This window comes from Phyllobates terribilis, unplaced genomic scaffold, assembly GCF_046119375.1.
Source record: "Phyllobates terribilis strain yellow unplaced genomic scaffold, ASM4611937v1 Scaffold_2__4_contigs__length_985480577, whole genome shotgun sequence".
NCBI classification, from domain to species: Eukaryota; Metazoa; Chordata; class Amphibia; order Anura; family Dendrobatidae; genus Phyllobates; species Phyllobates terribilis.
Window position 1 is genome coordinate 829,919,615 of NW_027362762.1, and position 15,407 is coordinate 829,935,021.

At 43.6% G+C, this 15,407-nt stretch overlaps 1 protein-coding gene across 5 annotated transcripts in view; it reads right to left on the reverse strand.

Annotated features, from left to right (window-relative positions):
- The window catches only part of LOC141231989 (3 beta-hydroxysteroid dehydrogenase type 7-like), a 217,105-nt gene that overhangs the window by 133,811 nt on the left and 67,887 nt on the right, over positions 1 to 15,407 (reverse strand). For 4 of the 5 annotated variants that reach the window (XM_073667765.1, XM_073667767.1, XM_073667766.1 and 1 more), the window contains 2 exons: positions 9,974 to 10,140; positions 2,908 to 3,063 (listed from right to left, as the gene is read on the reverse strand). In XM_073667765.1, the coding sequence (XP_073523866.1) occupies positions 2,908 to 3,063; positions 9,974 to 10,121 (304 nt within the window). In that variant the 5' untranslated portion in view covers positions 10,122 to 10,140. Of the gene's footprint in view, positions 1 to 2,907; positions 3,064 to 9,973; positions 10,141 to 14,791; positions 14,896 to 15,407 lie in introns of those variants that run through there. The other variant, XM_073667769.1, reaches the window with a different exon arrangement.

Here is a 15,407-nt window from a genome sequence, read left to right on the forward strand (position 1 = left end):
GAGGAAAACAAACTGCCTAATAATTCTGCACACCTTGATAAAGGGTGTTGTATCCTTAGGCCGCACCTTCCTCAATTGCATAAATACACATCACCTTATATATTTCATCCAATAAGCATTCAAGTTAAAAATGCATAAAAATGATATGGTCAAAATACTCACATGCCTAATAATTCTGCACACAGTGTACAGCAGCTATTGTTAGCAAGTTCAATCACTTACACGTATTATTCAAATAAATGATACATGTTCAAGGGTCGATTGGCATTATAATGTGTATAATGTCGTTTATGGAAATATGTGGATTTATATCTATATGTGGATATGTAGGTATATTTGAATCTTGGTGGAAAGAACCTGGTATGAATAATGATTTTGCAAGCCTTTAAGTTGGATACAAGTCGTATTCGACTTTATCCTCTATAGCAAAGCTATAGTTTTGTGATCTGCTTTTGCCTAAAACTCTGATTTTCGTGTTTGTGATTTTGTTTTTAACTCCCCTTCTTCCACAAAGAGCCATATCTTTTTCTGTCTACATAGCAGTATGAGTGCTTGTCTTTTTTTTCAAAGTTGGAGCTTTGAATGACATCATTTATTGTAACATACAATGTACTGGAAAATTGGAAAAAAAAATTCCATGATGGAAAAGTGCCATTGTGTATTTCTCAGCATTGAGGACACCACGATATGGGCAACGCTTAGGACCATAAACATAGTGTTTGGCCAAGGAAACTAAATGGAGATGATGAAAGACACATTATGCTTTCTTCCCTTCAAAATGAAAAAATATCCAGCAATGCCATCAGGTAAGAACTAATCTCCATCACTTCTCTCCTCCTCCCAGGCTGATGCGTCGGCCGGTGGGTGGGGCCTGGTGACGTGGTACGCTGATGCTGCAGCTTCTGTTCCGCCGCAGCTTCCGGCAGCGCCGATGCAGCCACATGTGAGTTTACTGAGCACAGTCCTATATAAGAGAACTTCTTTACCCCCTATGTACCCTTCCCCCCCGAAGAAGCGGAACGCGAAATGCGTGTTGGGGTTGTCCTCATCCTCACAGTCACCAGGTTGTATTGTCTCTTTCTTCCATTCTCCTTATACCTGTGGTGTTATTACCTCTCATGTACTGTTTGATATGTTGTGCTGAATTGACTTCTTTGACACTAGTCTTTACTTTTACTCAGTATTCTTCTATACTGTCCATATGTTTTTTGTCATAACTCCTGTTTTTTTAGGGTCCCTGTTGAAGTGTTATCATATTTGAGGTTTGCATTTTATTCAGCCCATTGTCATATACATATCTTATGAGTCCCTATATATCAACTATGGACTTTGTCTTGTCTTTATTTATTGCATGCAACACTTTATAGGCTTGTGCTGAATTTTTATATTCCTGACAGGTTTTTATACCGTTGAGTTTACTTACAGCACTTGTATGACCCTATAACATGAGTCTCTACATTGATATTACTAAATTTTGCCTTACCCTTTATTATTTTCCGCATGCTACATTTTATAGACTTTTGCTGACTCTGTTGACAGGCCTTTTACATCATTGTGCCTTAATATATTCACCGTATGTGCTGATACTTGCTCATTTTGCCTATACCCCTTGTGATATTCTCAATCGACTGTCTGTGGGATCCTTCCATTTGCTTCTCCTTCCTTTAATACTGTTTTTCAACACTCATTGTTTTAATGAATTGAAATAAATATTAATGTTTTTATTGGCATTTATACTTCTTTTTTTCTAGATAGGATTGTAGGTAAGAACTGGCAGCAACCAGTGAAACCCAGCTACACCCATCTACTGTTCAGAGTAGTCTAGCCAGAAGTGTTTTTTGTGGAAAAATTGAGGCCAAAAACCATACTTACAACATGGAAACAAGGCCAAAATTACTCAAATATGTGAAAAAAAACATAGGAATTGGGGCACAGAAAAAATGGCAGCAGGTGCTTTGGACTGATAAGTCAAAATTTTAAATATTTGGCTATAACAGAAGGCAGTTTGTTTGACTGGGCTGGAGAGCGGTACAATAATGACACCTGCAGACAACAGTGAAGCATGGTGGAGGGTCCTTGCAGGTTTGGGGCTGCATATCAGCAAATTGAGTTGGGGATTTGGTCAGGGTTATTGGTGTCCTCAATGCTGATAAATAAAGACAGATAATTATCCAACATGCAATAACACTGGGGAAGCATCTGAATGGCTCCAAATTTATTCTGAAGCAGGAGAACTACCCTAAACATACGGTCAATGTCCTATAAAACTATCTTCAGTATAAAAAATAATAAAGAGTCCTGGAAGTGATGATATGTCCCCACAAATCCCTGATCTCAACATCATTAAGTCTGTCTGGGATTACATGAAGAGACAGAAGGATTTGCACAAGCGACATCCACAGAAGATCTGTGGTTAGTTCTCCAAGATCTTCTCTGCTGAGTTCCTTCAATAACTGTGTGTAAGTGTACCTTGAAGAATTGATGCTGTTTTGAAGGCAGAGAGTGGTCACACCAAATATTGACTTGCTTTAGATTTTTCATTTGTTCATTCAGTTTGCATTTTGTTAATTGATGGAAACAAACAATTAACACTTCTATGTTTTTATTAATGCATTCTTGTTTTTGTAGCATTTTTTCCACATTTTCCTAAAACTTTTGCACAGTACTGTACATGTTTTCTTCCAGTTGCTAATGAGAATGTTAAGGTCTGTCTGTGTGAAATGAAGATACTGACAGTGTAAATATGGAATGTATTGTATGTAGTAATGGATAACACATCATGTTTTCGTATAGTGCTTGGTAGAATTGTACTTTAGTGTTGATTTTTAACAGCCCAATAATTTGGAACCCCTCCATTAGCAGTTCCCAAGGTCAATTTAATTTAACAATATCAAATCACCAACTTACCTCCAACATTTATAGCTTCTAGTTTCTTTAAAGGAAAGATATCTAAATAGTCCACAAGGGCAGCAGTGTGTATGACGACATCAACGCCTTTAACAGCTGACAATATCTGATTAAAGTCTGTGATATCTCCTTTAATAAAAGTAACCGTGGTAGATGCTACAAACATGAAATGAAAGACAGTGAAGTAGGGGATGAAAAAGCGTTCAAGGCAACTGTAATACAAAGGAATTACTGTTTTATTTAGGATACATAAGCTAAAATAAGGACATTTGACATAAGTCAATTAAATATCATAATAAATAGTGTACGAAAGAATATTTCACATATTATACTTAAACTGGACAGTCTACACTTGGGCAAAATTTATCAGTGTTTCATGCTGTTTGATAAATTTGGTGCATCTTCAGACTTTTTACACCATCTATTGGTTTACATATTAGACAAAAATAGGGTGATCTTACTGGATGGTTGTGCTGAAGATCACCCTATTTTTGTCTACGTTGAATGCTGGATTCACCAGCAGTATCAGCACCCACCGGTGACAGTCTTCTCAGCCCTGAAAATCGAGTAACTTGGTGAGCTCAATATATATATTTTTTATTGATTTTCAGAATTTGCCTCAATAGTTTGAACCAAATTTTGGGCCGGCTTTAACCCACAGTGTTGCATTTCAGATCATGCATCCTTTCCCATTAAGCTGTGCCTCGTCTGAAAAAGTGTCTAAAACATATAAGGCCTCCTTCACAGGTCAGTGTCTCCAGTACATATGGTGACAGTTTTCACACATACTGGAGACACTTACACACATAGACCCATTTAAATCTATGGGGCCATGCACATGTCCATAAGGTTACAGTTCACAGCCACCGGGTCTCACACTGGGCAGCGTGAGAACCAGGATGATGAGTGGTGTTGCTCATCATTCCAGCTCTCGCACTGCCCTCTGTGTGAACAGGATGCTGTAAAATGTGGCAACCTTACTGACGTCACCGCTCATCACAGCAGCTGGTTTCTCGAGGAGTGCAGCGTGAGAACCGGCAGTGGCTGCTGCTCCAGTCTGTGGATCTTCATTCTCTGAATGGGGCTCCATACGCTGGATGAAGAAGACAGGGATCGTCGTGGGACCTCCATTTGGAATACTGCGGACCGGTGTGAATTATTTTTTTTTAAATAAATTAGTGAGGGAAATTATCGGGGAGTGACTTTTACAAATAAAGGACTTTTGTGTGCGTGTGTTTATTTCTTTTGAGTATGGGGTTAGTAATGGAGGTTTCTGACAGACAACTCTCCAAGTTCAATCATTATTGGGCCCTTTCCAGCTTAATAAGACCATCTCACAGCTGTCTGCTTTCCCTTAGCTGGTTATTAAAAATAGGGGGACCAATGCCATTTTTTTCACTTATTTACTTTCTAGCTAAAAACATGTATAGTAAACTACACACACTGGACCAATTATGTATCTCATGGACATCTTTCTATCTATCTGTATGTCTATCTATCTATATCTTTGCACATTTAACACCTAATCATCTGTCATTTATATTCTACATTCTATTCCAGTATATGTCACACTGATGGTGCACACGGATGGCACACGGATGCCACATGTATGGTACATATGGACACACGGATAACACACAGATGGCACACGGATTGTACACACAGAAACGAATAGCACCAGAACTGTTTTTTCCAGTACTGGAAATATCAGGATGTGTGAAGAAGGCCTAAGGCTGTATTCCTATGATGAGCTTTTGGTGAGTTTTTGATGTTGCAGATTTTTTGCAGCATTTGTGCACCTAATTTATAAATTAGCGTTTTTTTTACATGTGTTTTTATTATGCTTTTGACACTGACGTTTTTGTCTATTCTTAGTGTGTCATGCTTTAAATAAAGCTGCTTTGTTTTTGATACTTCCTGGGATTTGGCTTTGACAAAACTTTATCGGTATAGTCTTGTGTGGATTACATGCGTTTTTAGTGCGTTTCCACAGGGTAAAGGCACTAATAATGCATTTGCGCATTTACCTGCAGATTTTCCAGATCTAATGCAATTCTTTGAGAGAATTCTTCACATAAAACTCAACGTACTTGCAAGAAAAATTGACGTTGTGGATTTTAAACACGCACCGCAGGTCAGTTTCCGCTACTTAAAAAAATAGCACAGTGATTTCTAGACATCCCATCATCGTTGCTGGAACTTTAAGATGCTGCGTTTTTAATGCAGTGAAAGCACTCAGTGTCAAAGACTCACCAAAAGCATATTATGGGAACATAACTTAATACATATGCTGTATGACAGGCTTTTTTGGTGCACATTAGGCCAGAATTAGTGGATTTTGCTTAGAAAATTTCTCTGTTTGATACAATAAGCTTTGTCATTACCAATGTAGCAGGGGTGGACATACTGTCTGTGCAGCCGGTGCAGTTACACCGGGGCCCGGAGGTGGACGGGGTCCCTTGCAGGGCGGCTAATACTGAGGGCAATCTGGCCTGTTTCTCAGAGTCCAAGACTCCAGGGGGCCAGGTTGCCCTCATTATACGTGGCGGGCAGGGAGCGGTCTCTCCAGCTCCGCTGCCTACAGGAGAAAATGGCAGCAGAGCTGCAGGAATCCGTCCTCTGCCCGGCGCTTTCTCTCTGACACAGGCTCATGCGGCTTGAAGACATCAGCATGCAGTGCGGGCCTGTGTCAGGGATAAAGTTGCTGACAATGACGATGCTGCGAGGGAACGGGCAGATAGGTAAGTGTTGTTTTTTTTGTTTACTTTTTTACTACTACACTGGGGAGAAGGCCAGGAAAATGAGGGGTGGTGGGGGAAACAATGATGGAGGTGGGGCAGAACAATGATGCAGGTGGGGAGAACAATGATGGAGGTGTGGAGAACAATGATGGAGGTGGGGAAGAACAATGATCGAGGTGGGGGAGATGACAATGATCGAGGTGGGGGAGATGACAATGATGGAGATGGGGAGGACAATGATGATGGAGATAGGGGAGATGACAATGATGGGGGTACAGGAGACAATAATGAAGATTGGGAGAGGACAATTATGGGGGTGGGTGAGAGCAATGATGAAGGTGGGGGAGAGGACAATGATGGGCATGCGGGAGAACAATGATGGAGATGGGGGAGAGCAATGATGGAGGTGGGGAGAGCATTGATGGAGATGGGGGAGAGTAATAATTGGGATGGAGAGAACAATGATGGAGGTGGGGGACAGCATTGATGGAGGTGGGTAAGATGACAATGATGGGAATGGAGAGCAATGATGGAGGTGGGGAAGATGACAATGATGGAGGTGGCGGAGAGCAATGATGGAGGTGGGGGAGATGACAGTGATGGGGATAGGGGAAAGCAGTGATGGGGATGGGGAGATGACAATGATGGAGGTGTGGGAGAGCAATGGTGGAGGTGGAGAAGATGACCATGATGGTGATGGGGGAGATGACAATGATGGAGGTGGGGGAGAGGACAATGATGAAGGTGGGGAGAGCAATGATGGAGGTGAGGGAGATGATAATGATGGAGGTGGGAGAGATGCCAGTGATGGAGATGGGGGAAATGACAGTGATGGGGATGGGGAGAGCAATGATGAAGGTGGAGAGAGCAATGATGGAGATAGAGGAGATGACAATGATGGATTTGGGAGAAAGGACAATGTTGGAGGTGGGGGAGAGGGCAATGATGGAGGTGGGGGAGAAGACAATGATGGAAGTGAGGGAGATGACAATGATGGAGGTGCGGGAAAATAATGATGGAGGTGGGGAGATGACATTGATGGAGGTGGGGAGAGGACAATGATGGAGGTGGGGGAGAGAACAATGATGGAGGTGGCGGAGAACAATGATGGAGGTGTGGGAGATTACATTGATGAGGTGGGGAAGAGGACAATGATAGAGGTGGGGGAGAACAATGATGGAGGAGGGCAGAGGACAATGATGGAGGTGGAGGAGATGACATTGATGGAGGTGGGGGAGAGGACAATGATGGAGGTGGGGGAGAGGACAATGATGTAGGTGGTGGAGAACAATGATGGAGGTGTGGGAGATTACATTGATGGAGGTGGTGGAGAGGACAATGATGGAGGTGGAGGAGAGGACAATGATGGAGCTGGAGGAGATGACATTGATGGAGGTGGGGGAGAGGACAATGATGGAGGTGGGAGAGAGGACACTGATGGATATATTTTGATTGGTGCGTCGCTAATAGTATAACAATGGTGGTGTACATATCTGTATTCAGGGGCGCAGTGCGGGGGAGACACATGTATGTATACAATATATGTGAACTTTCTATTTTCAGGGCTGCGGTGATCATTGTGACAAGATGACTCGTGGCTAGGAGATGTCAACATGAAGGTCTGACCATATGGAGAAGCAGCAGAAACCGACTCTAATCAGATGTGACATCAGCAGTAAGTGCCTGGATGTGAATATTATTCTGTATCTGCACTGTGTGACTTGGAGTGATAATCTTATCTGTAAAATAACTTAGGCTGCATTCTCACATTTGTGTGAAATGTCCATGTGCTGCCAGATTTTCTTATTGGACGGCACACGAACTCGAAGAGTTTTCTAGGTTCATTCACACACCCGTGAATGGACCAGAGAATGTCTTGTTCTGATCCAATTTTGAGGACATTCTCAATGTGTCTGTAAAAGCGGGCAGCACACAGACACTGCACACGGATGCAGGAATGTAGCCTTATTATGTATAGCACAGTCCCTTAGTATATAGTGTACTCACTTATTATGTATAGCGCTGTCCTTAGTTACATAGTTTCCACTTTTATTATGTATAACACCCTTCCTTATTACGTACCATCCTCTCTAGTTATATATGGTGCCATCTCTTATTAAATAGCTTCCACTGGTGTTATGTACAGTGCTGTCCCTTACATAGCGTAATCTTGTTATTTTTGTCAGTCACAGCGCTCTCTTTTATTACATAGTCGTCTCATGTTAGATATAAAGTGACTGCTGATGGACCAGAAGACCAGTCCATCAGTCACCTCCATCAGAAAAGAAGCTTTCCCATGCTTCATCAGCCATCATTGCATTATATATCTAACAAAAGAGGATGGTATGTAATAAAAAACAGGGTGCTATATTATCCGATATGTAAGGGACAGTGCTGCACATAACAAGAGAGGGTACTGTGTAATAAGGGTTGGCAATATATACAATAAAGGAGACTATGAAAGATATATACAGCACAGACCAAAAGTTTGGACACACCTCCTCATTTAAAGATTTTTCTGCTTTTTTCATGATTATGAAAATTGTACATTCACACTGAAGGCATCAAAACTATGAAATAACACATGTGGAATTATATAGTTAACAAAAAAGTGTGAAAGAACTGAAAATATGTCTTATATTTTAGGTTCTTCAAAGTAGCCACCTTTTGCTTTGATGACTGCTCTGCACACTCTTGACATTCTCTTGATGAGCTTCAAGAGGTAGTCACCGGAAATGGTCTTCCAACAATCTTGAAGGAGTTCCCAGAGATGCTTAGCACTTGTTGGTCCTTTTGCCTTCACTCTGCGGTCCAGCTCACCCCAAACCATCTCGACTGGGTTCAGGTCTGGTGGCTGTGGAGGCCAGGTCATCTGGTGTAGCACCCCATCACTCTCCTTCTTTGTCAAATAGCCCTTACACAGCCTGGAGGTATGTTTAGGGTCATTCTCCTGTTGAAAAATAAATGATGGTCCAACTAAACGCAAACCGGATGGAATAGCATGCCGCTGCAAGATGCTGTTGTAGCCATGCTGGTTCAGTATGCCTTCAATTTTGAATAAATCCCCAACAGTGTCACCAGCAAAGCACCCCACACCATCACACCTCCTCCTCCATGCTTTACGGTGGGAACCAGGCATGTAGAGTCCATCCATTCATCTTTTCTGCGTCGCACAAAGACACAGTGGTTGGAACCAAAGATCTCAAATTTGGACTCGTCAGACCAAAGCACAGTTTTCCACTGGTCTAATGTCTATTCCTTGTGTTCTTTAGCCCAAACAAGTCTCTTCTGCTTGTTGCCTGTCCTTAGCAGTGGTTTCCTAGCAGCTATTTTACCATGAAGGCCTGCTGCACAAAGTATCCTCTTAACAGTCGTTGTAGAGATGTGTCAGCTGCTAGAACTCTGTGTGGCATTGACTTGGTCTCTAATCTGAGCTGCTGTTAACCTGCGATTTCTGAGGCTGGTGACTCGGATAAACTTATCCTCAGAAGCAGAGGTGACTCTTGGTCTTCCTTTCCTGGGGCGGTCCTCATGTGAGCCAGTTTCTTTGTAGCGCTTGATGGTTTTTGCAACTGCACTTGGGGACACTTTCAAAGTTTTCCCAATTTTTCGCACTGACTGACCTTAATTTCTTAAAGTAATGATGGCCACTCGTTTTTCTTTACTTAGCTGCTTTTTTCTTGCCATAATACAAATTCTAACAGTCTATTCAGTAGTACTATCAGCTGTGTATCCACCAGACTTCTGCACAACACAACTGATGGTCCCAACCCCATTTATAAGGCAAGAAATCCCACTTATTAAACCTGACAGGGCACACCTGTGAAGTGAAAACCATTTCCGGTGACTACCTCTTGAAGCTCATCAAGAGAACGCCAAGAGTGTGCAAAGCAGTCATCAAAGCAAAAGGTGGCTACTTTGAAGAACTTAGAATATAAGACATATTTTCAGATGTTTCACACTTTTTTGTTAAGTATATAATTCCACATGTGTTAATTCATAGTTTTGATGCTTTCAGTGTGAGTGTACAATTTTCATAGTCATGAAAATACAGAAAAATCTTAAAATGAGAAGGTGTGTCCAAACTTTTGGTCTGTACTGTATATTTATATGTGGCTATATATATCTGTAGCTTTGTTGCCATAAAAGGAGGGGGGGCCCAGACACATTTCTTACACAGGGGTCCCAAGCTGTCAGTGTCCGCCCCTGCAACGTTGTATAGTATCAAAGTCAAGCAGTACACTTTGCAGGGGTTGAAAAATAAACAAGCATGAGATTGATTTCCTTTTGGCTTTTGATCTTGAGTAGTAATTTATTGTATTTACCTGTTCCTAGATGTTTAATAGCTTCACTTTCATTGAGATCAAAAACTTTAACCTCCTTCACATAATCTTCCTTGAGCACAAGTTTTACAATCCATTCTCCAATAAAGCCGCATCCACCTGTGATCAGATACACCAGATCCTTCGCCATACTAACCAGAGTTTATGAACTATGGAATATATTAAAATGACAGATTTATACACTATCAAATTAAAGATCTACAGACAATAAAGCATGAATAATCACCTTTCACTTTTGCCATTTTTACACCCGTCCCAGCCAGGAACTAGGGAGGGATAGGGTGTGACCAAGCATGCCTGAAAATTCATTATATTTTAGGCCACAATAAATACAACAGAAATGTATGCCAGACCCCGACTGGAGTTCATTTTTCGTGGTGGCGCATGGGAGTTGAAAGATTCACTAAATTCTTTAGGAGGCGCACGCCAGTCCTGATGAATGACTCTATGACTCTTCTGCAGCATTTCTGCATCCATTAGCTAAATTAGGTTACTTTTCTTACTAACCTTTTGAGTGTGATTTTACATGCCTTTTTATTGTGTTTTTGACTCTTTTTGATATGTCATGTTTTAAATAGAGGTTTCTTTGCTTTTGATGCTTCCTAGTATTTGGCTTTGAGAAAATTGTATTGATACAGTCAGATTAAATGTGTTTCTAGTGCGTTTCTGCATTGTAAAGGCATAATAAGGCATATTAATTTTTTAGCTGCAGACTTTTCACATCTTAGCTACCTGGAAGAGACGTTGTTGACGCGCCCCTGGGTCTTCTGCGTCGCGCGGCATCGCGCGCACGGGGGGGCTTACCCGGATCCGGATCAGATGGGGGTAGTAGTCTCGTGGCGGTGACCCGGTCCGTGCCCAGGGAGTCAAGCTGAGCGGCAGTGTCTTGAATAGTAGGGTGTTGTACGACTACGCCACCCGTTGAATGCAGCTTTAGGGCTGCTGCTGCAGGACAGTCCGCTGAGGCCGGTGATATGGTTGTGCAGCGTAGATGGTATAACCCCCAACGGGAGGGGTACGGCCTCAGGGCAGCAAGTGTGGATGATGGTGGTAGCGATGGTGCAGCAAGAAAGCTCAGAGACATGTGATGCAGTTTCAGGGTTTTTACTCACAGGTGTTGTCCCGGTCACTCCGGCCTTGAGTGACCACCCGAGTCGTGCTGCGTCCACCAGGTATGGGACTCGGCCAACTCCCAGGCAGTTCCAGAGCGTGGTCCTGAGCTCCCCTCTCTTCCTTCCTACTGGCCGTTCCCACCAGGGACCCACCTTTGTCCGGCTCCCTCGGGCCTCTTGGTGGTAAAACCTTCTCTGGCTTTCCTGACCCTATTCGTGGTATGCCTTCCTGGTGGGTGTGGTGAGGGTCGTGCCAAAGCTTGACCACGACCTCCGGTTCCTGGTTAAGGATATCTTGCCTCTGCCAGTTTGGGATCCGGTACCCTTTTCTGCCAACCCTTCACCCGTCAACTTGTGGGATCTCAGGGTTCCCTCTTGTCCTGCGTCTCTGGGCCTTTCTTCCTCCTCCTCTCCACTACAGGCCTGGCCCTGGAGCTGGGCCCAGCCGGAGCCACAGCTCCCTGTCAGCCCTCTCTGGCTGAGCTCCTCTCTGAACAGACCTGGACTGAACCCTGTCCTAAGATGGTGCCCACCTTATATACTCCCTCTATGTGTGAGCCCAGGTGACTAGCACCCAATGGGCTCCTACTTCTATGCCCAGAGCCCCTCCCCTATCTGCCCCTACACTACTGGGATGTTCCTCCCCCCCCCCACTCCAGCCAGGGACAGACGCTATCGTACCTGCACATCTATTTGGTGGGAGTACCGTTGTTCTGTCCCCCGGAAATGGGGTGAGTGTAGTGCATGCAGCTAGCTGAGCTCAGTCCCACACTCCATCCTTACCCGGGAGTGGAATACCACACCTCTGGTTTGAGGTGCAATACCCCTGTAGCAGCCGAGTCCTCAGGGTGCTACATTGTCATGTGGCAGCAATCAAACATGCATTGCAGGTCAGTTAATGCTGCAGGAAAAAAAAGCGAAATTGGCATGAGACTTTTACAAATCCCGTCCACTTTGCTGAAACTGTAAGACTCAGCAGCAAAAACTCATCAAAAACTCACTGACAGGTCAGCGCCAACTCAAGGCTCCGCCACATTGAATGAGACTGCAAAGCCAGGAGAAGGAGCTATGCAGGGGTACAGTGGGTACGGAAAGTATTCAGACCCCTTTAAATGTATCACTTTTTGTTTCATTGCAGCCATTTGGTAAACTCTAATAAGAAAAAAAATGAACTTTTTAAAGTACACTCTGTACCCCATCTTGACTGAAAAAAAACAGAAATGTAGAAATTTTTACAAATTTATTAAAAAAGAAAAACTGAAATATCACATGGTCATAAGTATTCAGACCCTTTGCTCAGACACTCATATTTAAGTCACATGCTGTCCATTTCCTTGTGATCCTCCTTGAGATGGTTCTACTCCTTCATTGGAGTCCAGCTGTGTTTAATTAAACTGATAGGACTTGATTTGGAAAGGCACACACCTGTCTATATAAGACCTCACAGCTCACAGTGCATGTGAGACCAAATGAGAATCATGAGCACAAAGAAACTGCCCAAGGAACTCAGAGACAGAATTGTGGCAAGGCACAGATCTGGCCAAGGTTACAAAAGAATTTCTGCACTACTCAAGGTTCCTAAGAGCACAATGGCCTCCATAATCCTTAAATGGAAGAAGTTTGGGACCACTCGAAGTCTTCCTAGACCTGGCCGTCCAGCCAAACTGAGCGATCGTGGGAGAAGAGCCTTGGTGAGAGAGGTAAAGAAGAACCCCAAGATCACTGTGGCTGAGCTCCAGAGATGCAGTAGGGAGATGGGAGAAAGTTCCACAAAGTCAACTATCACTGCAGCCCTCCACCAGTCAGGCCTTTATGGCAGAGTGGCCCGATGTAAGCCTCTCCTCAGTGCAAGACATATGAAAGCCCCATAGAGTTTGCTCAAAAACACATGAAGGACTCCCAGACTATGAGAAATAAGATTCTCTGGTCTGATGAGACGAAGAGAGAACTTTTTGGTGATAATTCTAAGCGGTGTGGAGAAAACCAGGCACTGCTCATCACCTGCCCAATACAATCCCAACAGTGAAACATGGTGGTGGCAGCATCATGCTATGGGGGTGTTTTTCAGCTGCAAGTACAGGATGACTGGTTGCAATTGAAGGAAACATGAATGCGGCTAAGTACAGAGATATCCTGGATGAAAACCTCTTCCAGAGTGCTCTGGACCTCAGACTTGGCCGAAGGTTCACCTTCCAACAAGACAGTGACCCTAAGCACACAGCTAAAATAACAAAGGAGTGGCTTCAGAACAACTCTGTAACCATTCTTGACTGGCCCAGCCAGAGCCCTGACCTAAACCCAATTGAGCGTCTCTGGAGAGACCAGAAAATGGGTGTCCAGCAATGTTCACCATCCAACCTGATGGAACTGGAGAGGATCTGCAAGGAAAAATGGCAGAGGATCCCCAAATCCAGGTGTGAAAAACTTGTTGCATCATTCCCAAGAAGACTCATGGCTGTACTAGCTCAAAAGGGTGCTTCTACTCAATACTAAGCAAAGGGTCTGAATACTTATGACCATGTGATATTTCAGTTTTTCTTTTTTAATAAATTTGCAAAAATTTCCACATTTATGTTTTTTTTCAATGAAGATGGGGTGCAGAGTGTACTTTAATGAGAAAAAAAATAAAGTTTTTAGAATTTACCAAATGGCTGCAATGAAACAAAGAGTGAAAAATTTAAAGGGGTCTGAAAACATTCCGTACCCACTGTACATGCCACTGGGCTGTTTACTGCAAAACTGTATGTGCCATGCACTAAGATGGAATAGGAAATAAACTTTAAAAAAAAACATGGACTTGAGACTCTGATGCCCTTGATCTATAGCTGCTCATGGACAGCAGTAGGGGGCTGCTGGGTGATGAAGACGTCGAGTCAAGAGGGGTTGTAGAGTTATGTTGTATTTTTATATCGATCTTTATTTTATAAAAGTGTTTCTTGTGTGAAATCGCTATGGCCGTTATTGTATGCCGGTTCTCCATAGGCTTTGCCTAAGGCCATCCCTGAGATGCGGGAGGTCTGCCCGGAGGGGAACCATACAATAGGTAAGGGATTCAGTTGCACTACACTGCTTAGACACTAGGTAGTTAATACTGGGGTTTACATCATCAACTGGGAGGGGTTTAGAGTTGTTTTATAGAAAACTATTTCTGGGTTACAGACAGTCAAATCTAGCCTAGTCTAGTCTAGTGAGTAGTGAGGAGCAGTAGGCAGAGTGAGACTGCCATTAGGGGAGGCCTGTGTCAGGCCACCTCATTCCTGAGTTCAAGATCCGATTGTACAAGACTGGTGTAGGTTCTGTCCCATGTACAGAGAGAGTCGGAGTGTGGAAGAAGACTGAGCAGAGAGGGAAACAGACTCCATCAACAGTAGCAGCAGTGAAGGAGTGTTTTAATAGTGCAAGCTGTCAGAACAGAATGAGGACACATTTGAGACTGAATCTAGATGCTGGCACAGTCCTAGGCTTACAGCCTGTCAGAGGTGCTCAAGGCGAGGCCTCTATATCCCTAAAGAGGAGATTCTCAGCTAGGTTGCAGAAGAAGCGGATTATGTTGGGTCTCAGGAAGGGACGAGAGCAAACACTGGAAAGGCACATTACCAAGGGTACTTCACTAACCAAAGAACTTTTCTTGATCTGTATACTGCAGCCATGTATGGAAGAATTGCACAGTAAAAGTGAGTCTGTTAACCTGTATCTACGATCTCCTGTCTTGCTTGAAGTCGGTGTTGGTTCCATGAACTGTGTATCAGTGAGTACAGCAAGTCCTCCATTGCAGCACACACTCCGGTCTCAGTCCTTAATTATAGAGGGACAAAAGGGGTAGGGTGGAAAAGCGCAGTGCTTGTGTGAACCTGTATGAAGATGGAGTGTGCGCACAGATATAGTGGTCTGCTCACCTCGGTGGGTTGTGCAGATTGCACAACCCAGGTTAAATAGCCACTTGCGCTGATAGCGCTGCCACGATGCCTTCAGCGTGTCCTCTGGGTTAGCAGACGGAACTTCCAATCACGTGGTTCCAGGAACGGATCACGTGGGTGGTGACATCATCGCAGGTCCTGCAGCTAAAGATATATCCAGATCTCCTAAGCCCCGAGCCACAACTCTCAACGGGAAAAGTGAACAGTGTGCCTTATTCAGTTTCTGGCGCCCCACTGACCACTTCATTTTGCACACTTAATTATAGAGGGGGCATTGGGTGAAGAAAAGATAGTTCTGGCACACAGTATGATGGTAGTGGCCCTAGGTGCTCCCCTCTATAAGTGGCGCTGCGAGCAGGGTACGAGGCCGTGGAAAGTAAAGAAATG